This window comes from Halichoerus grypus, chromosome 7, assembly GCF_964656455.1.
Source record: "Halichoerus grypus chromosome 7, mHalGry1.hap1.1, whole genome shotgun sequence".
Classification (NCBI taxonomy): Eukaryota; Metazoa; Chordata; class Mammalia; order Carnivora; family Phocidae; genus Halichoerus; species Halichoerus grypus.
In genome coordinates, this window is record NC_135718.1 from 11,727,757 (window position 1) to 11,751,753 (window position 23,997).

The 23,997-nt window shown below is 38.0% G+C and overlaps 1 protein-coding gene and 1 long non-coding RNA gene across 9 annotated transcripts; one reads left to right on the plus strand and one right to left on the minus strand.

The window, feature by feature from the left end:
- Positions 1-805: 805 nt before the first annotated feature.
- On the minus strand, positions 806-5,631 carry LOC118555609 (uncharacterized). Its single transcript, XR_004927084.2, has 2 exons — positions 5,374-5,631; positions 806-5,094 (listed from the first exon to the last, which is right to left on the minus strand). It is a non-coding gene; the product is annotated as an uncharacterized LOC118555609 (long non-coding RNA).
- TIAL1 (TIA1 cytotoxic granule associated RNA binding protein like 1) lies at positions 5,085-23,265 on the plus strand. 8 transcript variants are annotated; one of them, XM_036123819.2, is made up of 14 exons: positions 5,092-5,274; positions 7,375-7,455; positions 7,963-8,024; positions 11,827-11,923; positions 16,696-16,845; positions 17,108-17,162; positions 17,320-17,407; positions 19,300-19,375; positions 20,502-20,610; positions 20,926-21,021; positions 21,122-21,206; positions 21,454-21,577; positions 21,915-22,054; positions 22,888-23,265. In XM_036123819.2, exons 4-14 carry the CDS (start codon positions 11,912-11,914, stop codon positions 23,012-23,014), a joined length of 1,062 nt encoding a protein of 353 aa, XP_035979712.1. In that variant the 5' UTR covers positions 5,092-5,274; positions 7,375-7,455; positions 7,963-8,024; positions 11,827-11,911; the 3' UTR covers positions 23,015-23,265. The 8 variants fall into 8 exon arrangements, with proteins under 8 accessions (XP_077933189.1, XP_035979712.1, XP_035979716.1 ...); XM_036123823.2 differs by having other exon boundaries at positions 16,747-16,845; XM_036123825.2 differs by lacking the exon at positions 7,963-8,024 and having other exon boundaries at positions 16,747-16,845.
- Positions 23,266-23,997: the final 732 nt, after the last annotated feature.

Consider the following 23,997-nt stretch of genomic DNA (forward strand, 5'->3'; position numbering starts at 1 on the left):
GTGCGGCATTCACGCAGACGCCATGCTGTCTCCCAGGGCTGCTTTCAGCCTGTCACTGAGATGGCGGAATTCTTGGAGCTGGGCCATTTCTGCTCGGAACAGTATTTTTCTAAGGGTCACTCTTTGCCCTGGGACGCCCTGCTTGCCTAGCCAAGACTTTCTTCGAGTCATACAATGTCTGAGGCAATTGCTAGCCAATCCTTCCTTCCTTCTCTCCTTTGACAAGTGTCCAACCTCTGTTGTGGGAGTCCTGGCCTATTCCAGTTCTCTCCTCCTTCCATTCTTCACAAGTTTCCCTCGGTGCAACTCTTGCACATCTAATCCCATTTTGGTGTCTCCTTAGAGGACCCAAACTACACAGAGGGAGCATGTCCCATTAACTGGGGGCAGGGGAGAGCTATTCAGTAATTGGAGTTAAAAAATAATTGTTATCTGGGTGCCCGGGTGGCTCAGTTGGTTAAGCGTCTGCCTTCTGCTCAGGTCATGATCTCAGGGTCCTGGGATGGAGCCCCATGTCGTCAGGCTCCCTGCTCGGCAGGGAGTCTGCTTCTCCCTCTGCCCCTCCCCCCACTTGTGGTAATAAATAAAATCTTAAAAAAAAAAATAATGGTTATCCATATGGAAAAACGTGAAATTGGATCCCTACTCTACATGTATATAAAATTCCAGGTGGATTAATGACTTAAATGTCAAATACGAAGTTTAAAAAATTTTAGTAGACTCCATGGATCAGCTTCTCTGAAGTCTATAATTTAGGCTTAAGGTGGGGAAATATTTCTTAAATAAGACACACACATACACACGATAGATTTGACCATTTTAAGGCATTTATAAAGAGAAAAAAACAATTTACAAACTGGGAGAAGATATTTGCAATATCAGTAAATGAGAAAAAATTAGCATGAGAATTCATAAAAGTCAAGGAGAAAAGCACATATAACCTCATAGAAAAACAGGCAAAAGATATCAACAGGCATTATTCAGAAGAGGAAACACATATGGCTAATAAAATATGGAGAGATGTTCAGTCTTAAGTGATTAGGTAAATGCAAATTAAGACCACACTGAGCTCACACTTAGATTGAAAGAAATGTAAAAAGTCTGACAAAAGCAAGTGTTGAAGAAGACATGGATCCAGTCATAAGACCTCCTACAGAATGCTACTGGGAGTGTAAATCAGTGTACCTACTTTGGAAAAAATATTTGACATTATCTTTTAAAATTGAATATTCACATTCCCTGTAACCCAACAATTCTACTTTAGGTATAAACCCAAACAGACCAAAGAAAGCTATCTATATTATAGGAGACACGCACAAGTATGTTCATAGTAGCACTGTTCATAATAGTAAAAACCCAGAAGTAACCCAAATGTCCATCAATGAGAAATCAAAGTGTGGTATATTCACATACTGGAAATCATACAATAGTGAAAATGAATAAGCCAAATACATAAAATATGGCTGAATCTTACATTAGGCGAAAAAAATCTCACAAGGATACAAAAGCACATTTTTTCCTTTGTAACAGACTTTATTTTTTTTCAAGATTTTATTTATTTGAGAGACAGAGAGAGCACAAGCGGGGGGAGAGGCAGAGGGAGAGGGAGAAGTAGACTCCCTGCTGAGCAGGGAGCCCGATGCTGGGCTCGATCCCAGGACCCTGGGATCAGGACCTGAGCCTAAGGCAGACGCTTAATCGACTGAGCCACCCAGGCGCCCCCAGACTTTATTTTTTTAGAGCAGTTTTAGGTTTACAGAAAAACTGTGCCTAAAGTACAAAGTTCCAGTACACCCTCTCCCCCACCACAGCATACAGTTTCCGTAATATTACTGTCTTGCATTTATGTGGTATGTTTGTTCCAACTGATGAACCAATACTGATACATTATTATTTACTAAAGCCCCCACAGTTTACATTAGGATTCACTCTTTGGCTGTACAGTTCTATGGGATCCACAAAACAGTATCATACAGAATAGTTACACCACAGTAAAAATGCTCTGTGCTCCACCCGTTCCTCTTCCCTCCACTGCCCCTGGCAACCATACATCTTTTTAGTCTCCACAGTTACACATTTTCCAGAATGGCACATAGTTGGAATCACACAGTATGTGGCCCTTTCAGACTGGTTTCTTTCACTTAGGAATATGCATTTAAGATTCTTCCATGGGCTTTTTTGGCTTGATAGCTTTTTTTTTTTCACTGAATAATATTCCATTGTCTGAATATATCACAGTTTATCCATTCACTTATTGGAAGACATCTTAGTTGCTTCCAATTTTTTGCAATTATGAATAAAACTGCTGTAAATATTCATGTGCAGGTTTTTGTGTGGACTTAAGTTTTCAACTTATTTGGGTAAATACCTAGGAGCTAGGTTTAGCTTTGTAAAAAACTGCCAAAATGTATTCCAAGGTGGTTGTACCATTTTGCACCCCCAACAGCAATGAATGAGAGTGCCTGTAGCTTTACATCCTTGCCCACATTTGGTGTTGCCAGTGTTCTGGAGTTGAGCCATTCTAATAGGTGTGTAGTGGGCATATTCTTTTGCTTTTGTGGGGGGAGCATACTCTTTTTTACTATATTAAAAACAATTAAAAATACGTTGCATACACACTTCATATATATATGTAGTTGTATTCTGTATAAATACGTATATGGAATAAAAATTCATAAAAAGGAGAACAAGAATTGGTGAAGATTTGTGATTATATTCACCCCATGTGAGGGGAGGCAAGAGGATCACTTAGTATGGGGCTGGGGGAGGCAAACCGTACATTTGGTTGTAAATTGTCATTATAACTTTTTTTTAGGGTAGAGAGTTCACAGCTATTACTACATTGAAAGCAACTAAATTAATAAAGGTGGGTTAGTGCGTGGTTGGCTGAATAATGGCCTAGCAAAGATGTCCATGTCCTAATCCCCAGAATCGGTAAATGTGTTACGGGGGGGAAAGGGACTTTGCTGATGTGATTAAAGGTGTTGAGTTGGGGAGATTATCCTTGGCCCAGTGCAAACACAAAGGGTCCTTGTAGGTGAGAGGGAGGCAGGAAGATCAGTCAGAAAGGGGTGTCAGGATAGAAGCAGAGGTCAGAGAGGAAAGAAGTTGCTATGCTGTTTCTGAAGATGGTGGGTAAGGCCAAAAGTCAAGGAATGCTGGCAGCCTCTAGAAGCTGGAAAAGGCGAGGAACCCATTCCTCCCCTAGACTTCAGCAAGAACCAGCCTGCCAATACCTTGATGTTGGCCTAGTGAAACTGATTTTGGACTTCTGACCTCCAGAATTGTAAGATAATAAATTCCTACTATTTTAAGGCACTAAGCTTGTTACAGCAGTAATAGGAAACTAATACAGTGGGCTAGGCATGGATCAATGATTGATTGGATTATGATAAACCCAGGTCTATACCTAAGTCCAATAAAAGCAAACACCCTTGAATAACTCCTCACTGCTTCGAAGACAAAGCTCAACTCCTCAAATCCTTCACAATACAATTCTTTAAGCCCACCTCTCTCAACTCCCAAGACCCCTTCGCCATGCCTTCCCCTCTCCTCCCTCCCCAAATAACTATATACTTTAACCCTGGATCCTGGTCTCTGCGCCCTTTTGCTACTCCCACGGACTCTTAAGGGGTTCAACTTCCTTGCCATGGAGTCTATGAGGCTTTCCAGGTTCAAATCCCCCTCCCCCTCAGTACATGTTGGCAGAGCCAACTCTTAAGGCACTGTTTAACTGGGACCTTTAAGGTCGGGCAACAGGCTGAAAAACCTTTATCACCACCCTTCACTAGGAGGGGGTACAAACTCAAGATGCTGGGGGGAGGGGATGTAAGCGCACCATGAACTGTTGTGTGTGTGGATGGGGAATTCTCCAGGGTTACAGAAGCAGTTTGAAAACGGCTCCCTCCATTCTCAAGCAAGACTTCATTTCCCGTCTACATGATGGATATCTGCAAACACAACCTTAAGTCTGCACGTCTCAGCCCAAAGACTTTTTCCACTCCAAGAATTAAATAAGGGGTTGGAGGGCATTATCACTGCACCTTACACTGACTCGATGAGTCATTTTAATGGAGGACTGCTCTACTTACCATCTTATCCGACGAGATAACGGACGGGGAAACCTTTGAAACTTACAAAGCAATCTACAAACAGCCTACCTAGGCCAGCAATTTCTATTTGCGGGAAAACACGCCCAAAAGACAAGGCCGGACCTTAGGAAGCCCGCCGGGACCCAGCGAGCGCAGCTCCCAGCTCAGCCCGGACCCGACGTCCACCACAGCCCCTCCAGCCCGTCGCGCGGGTCGGCGGTTGATGACCACGGGTCGGCTGTTTTGATGAATAGGGGACGGCTCGAAAGGCCTGCTGACTCCGACACCACGCGGAGCCAAAGCAGGGATTCAGACGCAATTAAAGAAACCGCTCTCAGGCTGGACGGAGGCGGAGCGGTAGCACAAGCTGAGCCAACTGAAGAGCCTTAAAATGCTCCGAGCAGTCCTAGGACAGCCCCCGGCGCGAGGCACTCTGGGACTTGTAGTTTACTTCCCGGTCAGCGTTTTTTCCGTCGCGTCTCCCCGCCTTTCAACGTCGCTTTTATTCTCGGCTTCTCCTTCCAGCACGCCGACTTCCTGGTCGCCGCACGTCCTCACGTATGACTACACTACCCAGAAGTCTCTTCTTCGCGACCCACCGCGTCGCGGGCGCCGGCCGTCTCCTGTGGACTACAGTTCCCAGAAGACCTCTGGAGAAGTGCTTCCCTCTCTCATTTTCAGGACCACAATTCCCAGAACCTTCAGCTTCACGGCGGTTCCCTTTTCACTCGATCTCTTCTTGAACTGGCTGGGCTTCAGCCGGCCAGCAGGCACTCAGCGACGACGTGATTCGTCGGGACTGGGCACAGGGTTTCCTTAGCGGCCTGTTTTTCTCCCCACTCAGTTATTCCCTTTACAGGCCGTCGCGGCTGGCCTGAGCGGTGACCTGGCGGGCCGCGCCTGCGCTCTGCCCCGTTTCCTGCCTGGCTGGTGGCGGTGGCCATTTTGTTCATCCTCCTCCTCCTCCTGCTCCTCCTGGTTGGAGCGCAGTGTCCGGAGCGGGCTGGGGGGAGAGAGCCCGAGAGCAGGGTTCGGTGGCTTTTCCTCTGTCCCCAGCTGGTGCCCGGAGCCCCCCTCCCCTTCCTCCCCACCCCCTCCCCTCCCCAGCCCTGCCCTCCCCCTTGTCCCGGGATCGCTCCGTCGCACCCACCATGATGGAAGACGACGGGCAGCCCCGGACTCTGTGAGTACCCGAGACGGGGGTTGCCAGGCGCCGAGAGGCCCGGGCACCGCGGGACGCTGAGGGAGGGAGCAGGAGAGCGGGGCCGAAGCTGGGACTTACGGCGGCTCCCTGGCCGGGGTGGCGCGGCGCGGAGTGCATTCCTCTTCTGTCCCCTTTTCCTTGGGAAGGAAGCCCTCCCTTCCCCCAAACACAGTCACTTCCTGGGGTCTGGGGTTTGTTTCGACCTTTTCCTCTCGCGCCCTTCTTTGCACACCCTCCCTAGGCCGGCTTTCTGCACGGCTGGGGCTGTCAGGCCCGGGAGAGCTCCTGCTCCCCCTCTGCTGTGGGGGCCCTGGACTGGGCCGGGAGCTGCCGGTCCCCACGGGGGCAGGGCCTGGGTGGGGGTGGGACTGGGGGTGGGACCGCAGCCTCGTGCCCCGCGGGCCCCGAGGAATTAGCGCTCTCGCTCTGCAAGTCCCCAGCTCCATCGCTCCCAGCTCTTCTCCCAAGCTAAGCTCTCCGAGGAAACTGGACACTCTTCCTCCACTCAAGCCCCTTCTCTCTTTCTGTCCCACGTGCCCCCGCCCACGCTGTCAGAGACACTCGCCAAGCGCCCGCTACTTTTGAAGTGCAAAAGGGATGCCTCTTGCCGCCGGAGCATCTTTCCCTTCTTGGAAGTTTACTTTGAGCGCTACCTACGCTAAACTGACAACCAGTTGTTAAACTGCTTTTGCTCTTTTTGGTGTTACCTCCTCCTAATCTGTTTGTGCTTTGAGACCTTCAGAATTGGATAAAGTGATGTCTGTTCACTATTCGATGTGTGTCTTCTGAGCACCTTTTCTTCCATCTTGCTGTTGCTTTTTACCTGAAGCCCGATCTAATGAATGAATTTCCATCTTCCAACCGCTTATTCGAGTTTTCCTTTCTTTCCTAATGAAGAGTGATGACTCAGCATTTGCATTCCTTTCCAGATAGTGTGGCACTCCTTTCTTTTTCCTGCATTTTTAAAAAAAAGTCTGAGTAACTTCTCATTAAATGTTTAAGTTGGCCCCCTTCGGTTTTCCTAGCCTTTGGAAGCTCAGCACACCTACCTCGAGTACGGGGAGTCAGATCGCTGCTTTGTTTTCTCTTGCCTCTGCCTGGTATTGATATGATCATAGGCCACTTGGCTCTGCCATCTGTTGGAAATCACTTTTTGGGGAATAGATGAAGGTGGATGGGTACTCAGGAAGTTTGACTAGCTTCTCATCTCTTCTACCAAAGAAAGTCCGCTCAGTAAAGAAGATAGATACCTATTTACAATATTGATACAGGTTTGGTTTTTTTGTTTCGTTTTGGGGAGGGTGGGGGGTGGGCTTGCACTCTTTGTATCCCTATTTTTCTAATGTCTCACTAAAGTATTTGCCATCCTGTTTTGAGAATTTGAGGCCAACTTAAGCACATCAAATGTTTCAGTGAAAAGTCTGTTTTGGAGAATTTTTATATTTTGTGCTGTCTCCCATTACTAACTTTTTTTTCCCAGAAAAGAGAGAATTGGGACAATTTGAAATTTGCCCTTTAAGATCTGTTGAAGCCAAGGCTTGATAGTTAGCCATGTGTGCTTTGGTGGAAGCATCTGGGAAAGTTGAATTTAGTGCCTAGCTAGCATGTATTTAACAAAGATAAAAGTTACATTGTATCTAAACATCTGAAATGTCATCATTGCATCATAAAAGCTACTGAATAATTGGTAAATTCTCATGGTACCTTTCTCATTAACCGTATTTGTTCCTTAAGAAGAGGAATTCCTGGTTTTGTCGGGCTAAATAATATGCCATTTCACTACCTTTAATTCATATAACTATCTTTGCATTTGCCTTATCTTTATCTCCATCAGACCTTGGACCCTTCTCCAGTAGACTAATGAGCTAACTTTGTCACTTGTTTCTTAACCTCTACTTTCTCCAATCTCCTGTTCTTTCTCTGAAGTACACTTAAGTTGTCTACGTTTACAGTTGTCTAAGAATGTGACATGTGTACATGTGAGTAAAGAAACATCTTGAGCTTAGTTGTACCTGTATGTCAGTACATGTTTACTATTCTGTCTTCCTTTTTCCTTCTCCCACTCTTCTCTATGGGAAGGGTTTTTTTTTAGACAAGGACTGCTACATCTTCCTAGGTCTTACCCCTGCAGCACTTAGTTCACTGCCTGGAAGACAAGAGGTACTCAAATATTTTACAATGATTATACTTCTTTTCATTGAATTAGTATTAAGTTTGTTTTTTTTTAAGTCCTGATTAATGTAAAATTATGAGCAGACATGACTGTCGTACATGGTGTGGTCTGTTGATTTTTATATATTTTTTTAAAACCTTCGAATGTGGAATTTTGAGATAAAAGCAAATGTTTCAGAATTGGGATTTCTTGGTCAGATTTTAATTAAAATAATGCATAGTATAGTTTTTTCTAAGCGTTCATTTTACATAATTCCCCTCAAAGGGTTCTTTTAGGTATAAGTAACATGACAAAAACTTTGAACATGACTTTAGAGGTTGACATCTAGTAGGGTTTTATTTTGTTTATGGAGATCCTTTTATTTTACATTGTGATCTGTGGGTTAGGTTTTCACGTGGCTAGTATGTTTTAAAAGAATGTACTCTTAACAAAGCTTATCTTAAACTGTTTCCTTAAAATGCCTGTGTGTTACTAGTGAGGTTTTTTTCCTGCAGACACACACAAGCTAAGACATATGGTTCTATCATCAGAAAACAATATGGTGTTTATAGCCTAGGTAGGTCTTTAAATATTCATTACCTACAGTATTACTAATTTATTTGATGGTATTTAAAGTGGTATAGAATTGCTTTGATGTTGAGCCTAAAGTTTATTTATCCTTTAAAGGTCTGTTTTCTGATGTTCTTTGTTCTTATTTGACATTTATTTTGGGGTAATATGTATTCAATAACTTGTGATCTAAAAAAACCAAACGAGATCATGCTGTGTAATCTGGTGTTGGAACTAAACTGCCTGACACCGACCTTGTGGGACCCACATTTCAAACTTGTGGGTAGCTTTGGAGAGCAGAGATTTGATCCATGGTATATCTGAATCTATAATACAACATTAAATTATGGTGGTGTTCTATTGTAGTTTAATTAACTTTCTTAATTTATCTGATGCCTCAAAATGAGTAGGAATTGTGGATCTGGGATTACACCGTGTTATGCAATGCCATCCTTTAAGGCTGTTCTTTCTTTCTGATTGAGGCTGTCAAAAGGAGGAAATAAAGCAGTGATTTAGAATATAATCTGAACATCGGAGGGCAATAGCAGAAGAAACTGTTAGATCCCGTTATAAAATTGACTAGCTATATGATGGATTTGGCTATATTGTGGCTGTAATTAAGCACCTCGGCCAACTTAATCATATTCTCTGTTTCTTTAAAATGTGTGTGTATGTGTGTCGATATCCCTTATGTAGGTGGTCAATTCACTTATACCCACCCTGTATCTTTCCTCCACCTTGCCTCCTTCCTAAAATGAAATACTGACAAATTGATCAGTTCATTGGAGGCCCATTGAAGGATATTGTTATAAAATCTCCTCTTACGTAGGAACTCGTCAAGAACAAAAGCAAAAATGTGACTTAATGGAAATTTAGCCATAGTATCTTGTGCAAAAGTGCATGTAATTAATTTCAACCTTGCTAGGGCTATTCTTTTGAGTGAGAGTACATTCAGTGTTGAAAAAGCTTGATTAGTCTTCCGAAAGGCATGATGTTCCTAACTTAAAATTCTGCCCAGTTGGACATAGGAAGTAGTTTGGCAATGTGAACTTTTGCCTACTGTGAAACTGCCAAGTTTCTAGTCTCAAATTGGATTTTAACCCTTACGCTAGGGATAAAAGCATCATTTTCCATTTTTAATGCTTTAGTTCCTACAGTTCCTGTTCATAGAAGACAAAATAGACCTAAGGTATGCCTTTTTTTTCCTTGAGTAAAAAATTGTTTTAGAATTTCCTAAGTGTTTACTCTTTGAATTGACCTCTTAATACAAGAATTTGAGCTATATTTGTCTTTTTCTGCTATTTTGAATGTTCTTCAAGTAGAAATTTTATACTTAAGCACTTGGAACTTAAGAATATATTGACTACTTCAGAAGAGAAAGAGTGAAGCATAGACACTATAATTTAGAAAGAGAAAATACACTTCAGGGTACTGCCAAGAGGTGATGTTCTTTCCAGGTCAGGTGTTGAACATCTTCCTGAAATATTTTTGTTAGTATTTATTTTGGTTAGTATTTGTAAGCTGTGCAGTACAGTATTTTTAAAGCTATAAGAAGTTTCTCTATTGAATATTATGAAGGATGGAGACACATGCAAATGAATGAATTACTGAACTCGAGTAAAGGAAAAGGCAGTCAGATTTGGGTAACATTTAGGTGAAATTATATGGTGAATTACATCCTTTTTATCCTGGTAAATTAAGATGGCTCTGTGTGTTGTTATGGAAGGCCTTTTTTATATTAGCTTTGGAATTTAGTTTGCTGCTTTACCACTGAACTTTTAGTGGAGATATTTGAAAAATAGGAAACCTTAAAACTGGATTTTTGTATTTCATGACATTCTAAACTTAGATTACCATTTTGCTCTTTGGCATCAGTGCTTGAAATGTAAATTACTATATCTAAATGTGCCTCTAGAAATTCTCCAAAATTTATAGCTCACTCAAAAAAGGTTGACTTGGAATAAAGGTCCTATTAAACAGTAACAACTTTGATTGTGACTGTTAGATGTGGAAGGTAATGCAGTTTTTTCCTGAACAAATCAATGTTTAAACAGTAATGCAAATTTAAAACTATTTATTTAAATTTTATTATATAGAAGTGGCGTTCTGTTTTGACTTTGTTATTAGTGTCAATACGTGAAAATCAGTTTATCCATTCCTCTTCTGTTCTCTTAGAGGTGAGTTAACTAGCACTTTAGGCTAAATGAATATAACATTTAGGAGCCCAAGGTCACTCGTTCATTTACTTTATAGATAGTTCTACCTTGTACAAAAAGAAATTTTTCCCTGGATACAGGCTCACAAATCCCTCTGAGTTAAAAAGGGACAGGCAGTTATCTGGCGAGCTTATAATCCTATAACCTTTTGCTACTGCTGGAAAAAGTGTGTCATTCTGTGGCCTACCGATGGGTCTGCTCTACTTTAATTATAAGAAAAAGATGGACTGTTTGTCACTGGTTTAGTCTTCTATTTAAGTAACGTTGGACTTAGGGTTCAGTTTTAGTACTATGTAGATATTAGTACCCATTGCAATGAAATTCTTAGCTGAACTGGGAAATTGCTACTCATTCTTCATCAGATAATTTTTTTACACTTTACCTTTCTTGGTTTATTTTTCCCTTTCAGAATGTTCCAGCTTAAAGCAGTTATGTATTTAATATGGTAACCATAGATGCAAGGCTTATTTTGGTCTCAGTACTCAGTTTCCAGATGTTATATGTTATCATTAGGAAAAGAAAACTTACGTCTTTTTAATTTCCAGGAGAAGCTATGTTAAATTTTATAAATATTGTTTGGTTCATGAGGTTGTTCACAACAAATGTGAGTTTTAGGAATTATGCACTGAGTATCAGAAAGACTTAAAAGTTTGGCAGTTTATTAAGCTAAATTAATATAAATCCATGGGACAAGAGAAACCAGGTGGTCATTTCTGGGCGGTGGTGTTCTTTTGAGTTTATCTGTATTCTGAATTTCTTAATACAGAATATATATAGTCAATATGTAATTTAAAAAAATAATTCCAAATCTTTAAATAGGCATAGTGAAAAGTATACCTAGATTTGTCTTAAATTTTCTCTGAAATTCTGAAGACGTCCTTGTATTTGCTTTTTTATCTATATAATGATGTATTTTGTTGATTCTGATGTATTTTAGACTAGGAAATTTTATTATTTTGCCCTGCGTTCCTAAAACAAAACAATGAAGATATATCATCAATAAATCTTGTTTAGCAAGACAAAACAAAAGCTTCCAATCTCTGTGTGTTTTGCTAACTATACTCTAATTCTCTTCTTTATTCATGTAATTGTTTTTGTTGGGGGTCTAAGATAAACTCGCCTTATGTCTAATGTCTCTTTATTGATCAGGTGTTATAATTAATCAGTATTTTTGGTGGTATTCGTGTGTGTGTCACACACACACACTATTTTGAATTGTGTTTTACATCCAGAAATTATAGTTATCTGGAGGTTGGTTTAAATTTTATTATTTTTATTCTAATAAATAAGATGAGGCAATGATATGTAGGATACAGAATAATAATACTTTTGGGGCATGCAAGGTCACATTGATTTCTTCTTTATCACAAATGTTTGAAGTGTTACTTTAGTGGCCTAATTTAGTACCTAAGAACACTTGCTGCTTTCCTAAATAAGGGTTAATTTTACTTGCATAGGATTAGGCTTAATTGGAAAAAATTTTATTGAAGACAGGGGAAGTTAAAATGAAATAAAAGGTACTTAAGTGGTAATACATTAGAGCCAGAGCTGAAGGGAAATTGCTGATAATGTATTCTTTTTCTTCTTGAACAGATACGTAGGTAACCTCTCCAGAGATGTGACAGAAGTCCTTATACTTCAGTTATTCAGTCAGATTGGACCCTGTAAAAGCTGTAAAATGATAACAGAGGTAAGATCTTCCCAGTTCCATGTGCTGACAGCGTGATGTTTAATGTTGTGAGATACATGAGTTCATTAGTATCATTTTAGAATATCATTTTAAGCCTCAAGTTATTCTGATGGAGAGATTCATGTTTGTTGTGTTGACTTACTGATTTGGCAGATAGACTAGGTTTGGAACAGGGTTTTATTTGAGAGGACAAAGTTTGTGTTCTGTTACTCTCACATGGTCATTCTTCAGGATATAGTTACCTTCAAGTGATTCTGCTTGTAAAAAATTGTTAGCGCTTATCTCAGAGTGTGAAAAGCTATATAATATTTCATACAATTCTAATAAGAATGTTCCTGATTCAGATGATAGACATTTAAAGTTTAGGAATTGGTGTAGTAAAAGAACATTAGGTTCTTATGTGCATAGTGTAGCACCATGCACCTTGTGTACCTCTAATAAATACTAATAACAGCAGCTTTACATAGACTGGACTTAAATTGTTAGGGCAATCATTTTATTTTCCTTTTTGCAAAGAAAACTTTCTCTTTATACTCTCCAAACATTTTATAAAGAAGAAATCAGTGTAACCTTGCATGCCCCTTTATACTCTCCTATACAAGCCCAAAGATTTGTTTCAGTTCGTTCTCTTCTTCCTTTTTCTTTATTCATCCACACACTTCTTAGACTTTACTATGTACCAGCTGTTCCTGTAAGTGCTAGAGATACACTGCTAAATAAGACAGTTCTTAGCGCCATAGAATTCTACAGCCTAATGAGGGAGACAGAGGAGTTAACAGGCACAAATGACAGAGGATGATAAATGCCGTGGAAGCAGGCAGCGTCGAGTGCTCCAGGACAGTCTCGGGTCAGGGGAGGCTTTATTGCAGGAGTCAGCGTCTAGGCTGAAACTGAAGGAGAGTAGTGGAATCTGAGGAAGAAGGGATCCCAGGTGAGAGAAGAATGTTGATCCAGTCTGGTAGACAGAGTGAGCAGGAGTGCCCATGAGAGGAAATGGGAAGGTAGAGACCATAGTGCGGTTGGTGTTCCGAATGGGATTAATCATAAAAGATGCCAGGATATGAGGCACCAGTGTCCGGCAAGGGCCAGAGCTGTGCTAAGGAGTTTGTGTTATACCCTGCGAGGGGAACCGTGAAAAACCCATAAAGCAAATTGGCCTTTTGATCTTCTTTTCTAACTAAGAATAGTCCTTATTCTGTTCCAGTACCTCTTCTTTCCTTCCTCTCTGATTATTCATTCATTCATTCTTTCATTCATCAAAAATTTACTTTGTGCTAGGCACTCTTGAGAGCTCTGAGGACATAGTGGAGAGCGAAAGGGAGGAGACTCCCATGAGTTTACATACTATTGAGAATATTGTTAACAAACAGACAAGATAATTGCAGATAGGGATAAGAGCTATGGAGAGAATAAAGCAGCTCTACGATGGGGATTGGAGGGTTGGTGTTTATATAGGTTGGGTGTTGAGGGGAAGGTGTCACCTCTTTGATCTGAGACAGGAATAACAAGATGGCGCCATCTATGTTAAGAGTTGGAGGCAGAGGGAATGGCATATACAAAGGCTGTTGAGTTGGTAATGAGCTTGGTGAGTTCATGGAACCAAAGACCAGGATGGCTGGAGCCTGGGGAGAGGAGGGAAGTGGTGGAAAATGAGTGTAAAGAGGCAGGCAGGCAGGGTTCAGAATCACCTAGGGAAGTGTGGGTCCTGACACACAGTTTGGATTTTACTCTGGTTGTGGTGGGAGTTTTAAGCAGAGTAATAAGGCACTCTTTGATTTGCATTTTTGAGATTATTTGGAGACTGTTGTGGAGAATGGATTGTAGGGGGCAGGAATGGAAGGAAGGAAAGCAGCTGGGTTTATTTTACTAGTCTAGGTAAGAGATGATGGGGGCTTGTTTTTTAGATTGGTAGGTGGAGAGAGAGAAATAGGTAAGTTTGGGATATAATTTAGAGGTGGAATCCATAGGACTGGATTGGCTGGGGGACATAAGGGAAAGGAAGACCTCAGGAAAGACGCAAAGATTCTTGTTTGTAGTTGTATAGATGGTAATGCTATTTATTCGCTCAAATGGGCATGACCAAGGGAGGTGTGGGATGGATGGGGGGAGTGCTGGTAATTAGGAGTTCTGTTTTGGCAGTGTTAAACTTAAGGTGTGCATTAGACATCCAAAGGAACATTATATGTAAGTAGTTGGATAAACTGAGAGACCAGTGCTGATGATAGCAGCTTGCAGTGGTATTTGAACCTATGGGACTAGATGAGATCTAGTTCCTTGATCTAAAGAGAGTGCTGATAGAGAGGAGTAGAGTGGTCTAGGTCTAAGCCCTGGAGCATCTCAACACTTAGGGTGATGTTTAGAGTTTGAATTAAGGGGGAAGAACTGCCTTCTCAAAGATCCTCCACTGAGAAAACCAGAAAACCAAGAGGCTGTGTGGAATCTAAAATGGAGTATTTAAAGGAGGGGAGGAGTCGTTAGCTGTTTTGAATTTTGCTTGAAAGTCAAGGTGAGGACAGAAAAGAGATCACAGAGGTGGCAGAGGGATCAATGGTGAGCTCAACACAAAGTTTCAGTGGCCTGGTTGGGTAGGAAGCCAACTGGAGTGGGTTCAGGAGAGAATGGGATGTGAGAAAGTGGAGGGAGTTCTCTAGAAAATTTTTGAGAAACATTTGATAAAGATTTATTTTAATAGTATTCTTTTTAAAACTTGTGTGCACAATCAGCCATTTATGGGGAGAAGGATTTGAAATGAATTTGTATAATTTATCCATATTCTACAACTCCTACATTCAAACTTGTATATAGCTGTAAAATCTCATATTTCTCTGTCTTGACATTTATGTCACCCAACAAAAATTGGTAACAATAATTATTAAGGTAAGCACATGGTTGATGTTTAGAGTGTCTCTTGGTGGCATAAATGGGAAGCTTCCAAAGAGTATGAACTCTAGTACAGAATATCTAGGTGTTTATTTTCCTTTCCATAAATTCCATTTCAGTATATGAAAAATGCTTTTTTCCCTTAGTTTTGTCATTTTTTACTTTAGATAATTGTTTATCTTAGATTCTAGCTTTCTCTGTATACTCTAATGTTATGTTACCGATTTTAAGGCTAAAAAATTCTCTGACAGTTGGGTTGTGACAAAAATCAGTGGTGTCTTACATGAAATGCGGTGTGATACGAATGTGTGTGTGTGTGTGTGCGCGCGCACATGTGTTCATACACTGAATGGGGTTGGCGTCTTACTATTAGGTAAACTTGAAGTCAGTCTGCATGAGTTAGGGTAGTTTACTAAAGCCTGTTGTTACCATGGATCTGCCATTGGACCCCTGTATGTCTTGCTGTGATTACCAGTGTTTCTGTAGAGACCATCAGGGCAGAAGAGATAGGAGTAAAATGAAAAATTGACTAGCATAGTTTTAGCTTGCTATTTACCTTTAAATCCTTTCTACAAATGAATATCATTGGTAAATGTTAACTCTTCTACAAGAGGAATTTAAGTGCATGTTTTTCTTTGGAATCTTTTCTCCATTTCCTTTCTATATCTCTTAAGAACAGAGTTCACATGGCTACAGTAGGATTTTGTATGAGAGCCCATAGTTTTCTTGTCAGTATTAATGATCACACTTTTTTTCCCTCAAGGAAATGCCTTCTGGTTGCCTCGCCACTATTGTTTTAGACGTCTTATTTTGGATTTTTCTTCTAAAACTTTCCTGGAATGAAAAACAGTGGTTGTTGAAAAGATCTTTATTTTATCTGGTATTTTGTACCCCTTGTAAGTGCAACTAGCATTCCACATTTGAAAATAGTACTATTTTTTTTAGGGCATTTTACACTGAACAGTGATGAATGTTCTTAGCCTTATGCAAAAAATGTGTTTGTACAGTTGTGTAGCTCTTCAGTGCAGGTTGGAGTTCTATAAAATTCATTTCCGTTTTGGTTGTTAGATTATAAAGTTGCTATAACTTAGGTCGTACTTTCTAATTGTCTTTATAAATGTCTGTTTGCCACCTCCTGTCAAGTATAGTATTGTAGAATATATTTAATAAAGATTTCTTATATTGTTTTTTTTGTGATATAAAATTGTAGCTTTGTTTTGGAATATTTTATTCAGACATATTTTCAGATGTCCTTTTCTTGATTTCTAGCATATTTTTCTGGTCTTTGAAGACTAAATTCAAAGTATATAGAATCTCCTGTTCATTAGGATAGCTTGAAAGATGGGGAGTTCATTTCAATAGCTGGTTATAAATTTGAAAATTTTCTGTTTTTATTCTCATTCCTTATCCAGAAAAGGAGTACATAATCTCATCTCCTCCTATGCAGTACTCATCCTAGTTTCAATCATAAGTAAAGTTTGTAAAGTTGGTTCATTTCTGTATTTTTTTTTTTTTTTTGTCATGGGATATAGTTTATGAAGTGTTATGAGGAATAAATAGAATTCATCCTTTTGAAAATAATGTTGGGAGAGAGAAGAGCAGTGGTAAGGAGTGGTCCTTAAGTTAAGGTTTTGTTTGGTCTAATATAAATTTCTATTTTATATTTAACATATTTCACCAGAATTCTGTATTTTATTTTGCTTTTAATACTGATAGTCATGATTCTATACTGCTGTGATGGTTCTATTTGAGTACAACAGTATTCTGAGGTGCAAAGTCAGGTGTAGCTGTAAATCTTATTTTTATAAGTGTTAGGCTTTCATAAGCTTATGCAATCTCACCTTGTACATTCCTAGCTGTCAGTAATGTTTTTTCCTGGATTTTCTTCTCAGCAACCCGATAGCAGAAGGGTCAACTCTTCTGTTGGATTTTCTGTTTTGCAGCATACAAGCAATGACCCATATTGCTTTGTGGAATTTTATGAACACAGAGATGCAGCTGCTGCATTAGCTGCTATGAATGGGAGAAAAATTTTGGGAAAGGTAAGATAATACAATGATGGCACCTCATGAGTATATATTTTTGCATGTCGAATTAGCTTGTGTGTGGTTTTTTTTTTAGCTTGTATTCTTTTTAGCAAGTTTTTAAACAAATATTCAACTCTGCTGAGTGATGGTTTTGCTTTATTCAGCCTAGTGTTTTTACAAAAATTATCCTGTTTGATAAATGATTTAATAAGTGGTAAGTGTTATGGTTCATAATGACATGCCTAATAATTGTATTAAATATAATCTTTATTTTTAGGAGGTCAAAGTAAACTGGGCAACAACACCAAGTAGCCAGAAAAAAGATACTTCCAGTAAGTACTCCTGCTGCATTTTACTGTGGAAGAGTTCTGAAATTATCCTGGCAGCGCTACCAGCTTAAATAGGGTTTTTCTTCCCTTAGTGTTGCCTGAAAGGGCTTATTAGTAGCTGGCTTTTTAAGTATTTGATTACCAAATGCTTTGATTTCAGATCACTTCCATGTGTTTGTTGGGGATTTGAGTCCAGAAATTACAACAGAAGATATCAAATCAGCATTTGCCCCCTTTGGTAAAATATCGTAAGTATCATAATCAATACTATACTCAGTAGTGATAGGCAAAATTGTATTATATGATTAACTTGTACTGGAATTAAGATTTTCTTTCCCTAGTTAGTGTGATTTTTTTTTGTTTGTTGGTTTGTTTTGTTTTTTGATTAGTAGATGTTGTTGAAAATGTTAATGTCATTTCAATGTTTTGGGGTCTTGTTTTCATCTAATCCTGTGTATAATATGTTAAAATTTTTTAAGTGATTCGTTTGTTATCTTTGAAGCATATGTTTGGGTGGTACAGCCTATAAAAAAATCCAACTTTCTGTCAAATGTTTTCAAAATTTGGTGGTTAACCAAAAGTGAATGTGATGTATACTGTGTATTAAACTTTTATAGGAAGAGTTTATAAATTGGGAAAAGTAGGTAAATCCTTGGGTATATTGCAGTTAAATTAGAAATGTACATGTTTAATTATAATGATAAATGTGTTTTGATATTTTAGCTGAAAAGTAGTACTATTATAATACTAAAATGTTTTGTTGTCTGAGCCATAAATGTGGAATTAATTAGTGGATGTTTTTTTGTTACTGGTATTTGATTCTGCTAGTTAGGGCCCAAATGTGGTTTGATTTTTAACAAAGTTTATGCTCAAATCTCATTGTATGTTATTGTGATCAAATATATTGGAAAATTAAAAGTGGTTTTATAAGTTCTATAAAATGTTTATCACAATATATCTTTCTGATTAAAATCCGTATATTTTATGTACTTCCTGTGGATTTAAATGAAACGTTGTAGTACTACTTTACAGGAATATGTTTCACCTAAGAACAACAATATTTTTCTGTATACAATTTGTTGTTCTGTAGATTTATTTGAAAGAAAGATTTAATTCTTAATTTTCTATTTTGATACTTGCTTTGCTTTTTAATCTTTAAATGTGGTAAGTAGTACTGTTTTAAAAATCAGTATAAAAAATAATACAGGTTGCTGTTTTTCAATCTTTATTTATACCTGAGACCTGCAGTTTTTCTAAAGTCCAAGTCACAATTAAAAGTAATAGCATTCTGGTTATTTTGCAGAATTGCTCATAAGAATGGACAGGATCTTGAAGGCTAACTGCAAGGAACTGTGCACACTGGAACTCAGTTGTAGATTTTTTTCTCATTTCTATTTATTCTTATTATACATTATTTATATATACATATTTTAGTATTTACATTTTAACATTCTATATTCAGTGGAGTTCTATATTTCCAATCATTTTAACTTACTCACTAAAATTTCTGTGTAAATTTGTTGTTTTCGTACTGGTGTGCTTAGCATTGTTGTTAGTTTTTTATTCTCCTTTCTTAAATTTCTGAAAATGTCAATTTTTCAAAATTTACAGCTGCCCAAACTCCAAAATGATGGTAGAGAATTGACCAAGAAAAATAAAGAAATCTGTTAACAGGCCATGTATGCCTTTTTAATTCCTATTTTTACCTCTTTTTCAATTTTTTAATATTTCATATATTTTGTATCACTAGGCAGAAGACATTTAACTATTTAGAGATTGCATGGTAAAGTAGTTAGCATTGTTACAGTAATTTATAGAACCAGTAAACCTTAGAGGACACTAGCCAATAGAATATTAGAAAAGGAAACTATTGTTCCTATTAATCTTCAAATTTGAGCATTTAGTTTAGAAAGTGCAGGCTATTTGATTAGGTTGCATGTTTATTACATGTTTTTGTCCTACTGCTTTTTTCTAACAGGTAAAGAAGCGTTAGGGAGAGTTCAGGAATGGCAGTAGTTAATTAGGGCTAACTGGAATTTTATTTAAAAAAATGCTCACAATACAGTGTGTGTGGTTCCTTTTAGTTTTTATTTTGAGGATGACTCTTACTTCCCTCATTTAGCTGTGCTTCTTTTCACAGGGATGCCCGAGTAGTTAAAGACATGGCAACTGGAAAATCCAAAGGCTATGGTTTTGTATCTTTTTATAACAAACTGGTATGTTCTTTTCAACTCAATGTAAATTTAATACAAAATTTAGTTGTTAATCAGAATCTTGAATATTCTTAGATGTTGCCTACAACAGCTTTTATGTAATTTTGTGTGTTTTAACAGTAGAGTGTAATTGTTTTCTTGGAAATAAATAGCTGGAAAAAGATAGGCTGATTATAAGAAAGTATCATGGTTGCATTTATGCATTGGTGAAGGTAAGATATTTTGGAAGTCAAACTCAAGATTAGGATATATGAACTAATCTCAGAATTTGGAGGGAAGTTAAATTATATTTAGTCTGAACCATGAAAATCTCAGTTTTAACTTTTAAATTATCATCCATACTTTTATAGCTAGGATATTAATGACTACAGCAAATTATGTAAATGAAAATTAAAACAGTTCATCATGAGTTTTGCATGTATTCTTAAAGAGGTACCAAAATGTCTAAGCATTTGCATTAACTGTAAGATAATAAAGTAGGCTTTGATAGTAGCATTTTAGACCAATTTTAGCGACTTAAATTATCTACATCTTATTGAAGTGGCAAGATAAAGGTTGGAGCTATACTCTTTCTTTGCTTAGATTCATTGCAAATTCACATTAGTTGTGATAATTAAACTCATTTTTATTGGTAGCATTCTAAATCCTAATACAGAAGTCTTCTGTCTTAAAATGAATTCTTAATCTTGTGTCACAATCCTAATCCATTGCTACTGGAATGTAGATTTTGGGGTAGGTAATTTAGACCATAGTATTGGGAGTTTCTGTGTATCCTTCAGTAAAAGTTACATTTCAGATCAGCCATTAAATTAAGATATTTGTGGGATTCTTACTTTCCCTCTTTTTGGTAATGAGTGGGGTTATAATTTTTTTCTTGCATATTTGAATTATGATCAATTTCCCTTGGTGCTTAAAGAAAAATAGTTTTGACGTATCACTGGAGTTCAGATCATTTTTTGGTGATATTAGTTCAGTTTTGTTTATTTAGGATGCTTAGTGAATTCATTCCCGGTACTGGTAAGATTTATTGGATCCAGCGGTGCCAGCATTTTATTTCATTTTACTGGGTCTTATATGCCACAATTTTCTGTGTTTGTAATTGCTCTTTCTTTCTCTTTTTTCTCTGTAGGATGCAGAAAATGCAATTGTGCATATGGGAGGTCAGTGGTTGGGTGGTCGTCAGATCAGAACCAACTGGGCCACACGTAAACCACCTGCACCTAAAAGTACACAAGAAAGTAAGATACGTCTACTGTGTATGTTGAAATTATAGATACATCACAAAATCATCAAGTAGTGTAATCTTAATTTCTTAAAATTTAAATTTTATTAGCATTGTAAGGCTCATTTCATCTTGAAATTTAATTGTCTAATAATAATTTGGGCTTTGACAATTAGTATATTTGGAGTTGTGAACCAGTGATTTTATAGATCAAATCATGGCATCAAGAAAAAAAATTCTATTTTCTCCCCCAATGAGGTGTATCTTCGTACATAGTAATCTGTTTTATACTACTGTATAATCAACATTTTTCTTTTCTTTCTGCATATAGATAACACTAAACAGTTGAGATTTGAAGATGTAGTAAACCAGTCAAGTCCAAAAAATTGTACTGTGTACTGTGGAGGAATTGCCTCTGGGTTAACAGGTACAACGTGTGGTTTTCTCCTCCCCTTCTCTGAGGAGCTTTATCACTCTTCGTGTCAGTGTCATGAGCCTTAAGTATTTTGTGTGTTTTTGTTTCTCAGATCAGCTTATGAGACAGACTTTCTCACCATTTGGACAAATTATGGAAATAAGAGTTTTTCCAGAGAAAGGCTATTCATTTGTCAGGTAAAATTCTACCTACAGGTTACTCTTCTATTTGACCCATTCCTTTCAGTTACATTATTTAATCCCCTCAGGTATCAGCCTTTGTTATTTTCGTAGTTCTTTGCAACATAGAACTTTAACCTACCTACAAAATGTACTTTAGGAAAATACCAAGTTGACAGTTATAAACTGAGTTTCTGTTATTTACTGTGTAAGTTCTTTTGGAAAAAAAAAAAAAAGACAAAATCCTCCTATCTTCCCCTTTTAGATTTTCAACCCACGAAAGTGCTGCCCATGCCATTGTTTCGGTGAATGGCACTACAATTGAAGGACATGTTGTTAAATGCTATTGGGGTAAAGAATCTCCTGATATGACTAAAAACTTCCAACAGGTAATTCGATTTTTCACAGCACTTTTTAAGGTTTCCATCTTACATATCTACATAGAAGCTTTAAAAACTCTGTAAAATAAACAGAAAATAAAGCATATAGCTGCTTTCAGTTTATTTTATTAATGCTTTTTCAAAAGTGATTATTTTGCGGTATTAACTGAATCTTAATACTTTCTTTCCACAGGTGTCACCACCCCAATAAACTTAGACAATGATAAATAACAGAGTCCTATTCACATCAGGGTGCTTACTTAGTTTTTCTCTTCCTTGTCTCCCACTTTCTTCAAATACTGTGTTTCTTACTTACTCCCTAAAACGGTAATTTGCTTTCTCCTAGGTCGACTATAGCCAGTGGGGGCAGTGGAGCCAGGTTTATGGAAACCCACAGCAGTACGGACAGTACATGGCAAACGGGTGGCAGGTACCGCCGTATGGCGTGTACGGGCAGCCGTGGAACCAGCAGGGATTTGGAGTAGAGTAAGTTGTGTGGGTTTTTCCAGTATAGAAACTGATACAGTTGTGACAAAAGAAATCATAAGTGTGTTTTTCTAGGGAGAATCTATTTAAAGTAAATTCATCAGGCTGTTCGACATTTTAAGTGTTACAGAAACCTTATGAAAAGTGATTTATAGTGCTAAAAATTTGCTTTTTATTACCTAGGTGAAAGGGGAGGTTGGGGTAACATTTGGTGTGTCCTTCTATCTCTGTAAGCTGTTGGTAGAATTTCATTTACATTTCTAATCTGTCTTACCTCATTTATTTTTGCATGGAAAAGGTCTTTGTCTAGATATGCTTAGAAATTTAATGATTTGTGTCTGTTGGCTTGTGTGAGAAGTCTTAAGAGATTTATGTGGTACAAAGTAGCTTGCTTTTTTTCCTTTGTTCATAGAGTGGGTTGGTCCTTTGCACCTTTTCCCCCAGGCCAGCCCAGATCTTTATTTTTACTGGTTCCTTCTTCCTTCTCTTTCCAACATGAATTTTGTGATTTTTAAATTTCTTATATTGATGTACTATTTGTGCAATATATGATAGGTAGGTGATTCGTCATTTTTTAAAAATCAGTTTTGAGATGTTCTTCAGAGAAGTCATTGTGCTAAGTTGTGATTATATTAACAAAAATGTAAGACTAATGTTGGGATGTGTATTCTACATGTATGGATGTGTCATTTATTTCTTTGCTCTTTGTTGTGGCTGTGTTGATTTCTTGTCTATTCTTATGATGGGGCTCTGCTTGATTTTGGATAAATATATGGAAAATTTTTTCTTTGTGTTTGCTCAAGATTTTTTTTTTTTTTTTTTTTTCCCCCAAGTCAATCACCTTCTGCTGCTTGGATGGGTGGATTTGGTGCTCAGCCTCCCCAAGGACAAGCTCCTCCCCCTGTAATACCTCCTCCTAACCAAGCTGGATATGGTATGGCAAGTTACCAAACACAGTGAGCTGGGACTCTAAACAAAATTGTAATTCATGATAGCTTCAGTTTCCTGTGACACTCTGAAGACATGAAAGTAGACATCGGAAAATGAAAATATTTATTTTAAAAATTGAAATGTTTGGAACCTTTAGCACAGCTTTGCTTTGGTGAAGGACACATGTCTTCTAGTTCTGCCTTTTTAAGTTTTTGTTCATGATGGATATGAACATGATTTTTCTTTGTGTACAAAAACTAAAATAAAGTCAATAAAGACAATTCTGACTACAAATTTTGATATAATAGGAGAAATGGGTAATACATTTTGATTCTTAGATACTATTCCATTTTTATCTTGCTGTTCAGTATTTTAACTCACTGTGTTTTTAAAAGAGCAAAAAAAGGGAGGATCGTGGAAAACTGGGAATCACATATAAGTTCATCCTGAACCTTGATACTCCCCTCCCCTCCCCTGAGGTGGACCACATTCGAAGTCAGCAGAAAAAAGTGTGATATTGAGAAGAAATTGCATGATTTTGGAGTCGCTTTGGAGGAAATACTTACTTTATGCCTAAAGAAACTGAAGCCAGACTGATAAAGAAATTTTACAAACTAAATAAGGAACAGCATTATCTGAGTTACTTGAGCGAATGTTGGTGGTCCACATTAAGACATGTTTTTAAAACTTTAAAAAAGTGTTGATTATTAAAACTGTAGTAAATTACATTTCATTTTGGGGGGAAATTCCAAGTATGGTGTTTGTATTAAAGTCAGACAGTCATACTTGTGCTTTTACATGAAGTTTAAATGATATACATTGTAAATATTGAATAACTACAGTGTTTAAAAAGCATGCTTCAACATAGAAGTAGCAGCAATGTAATTATTTGAAGTAACACTTAACACACTCCACTGCATTGAATGCAATGGATTGATAAGAATGTTTAAGACTGACACTTCCAAGGTTGGCTACTATGTAAAATTAAAATTATACAAATTACTATACAGAAA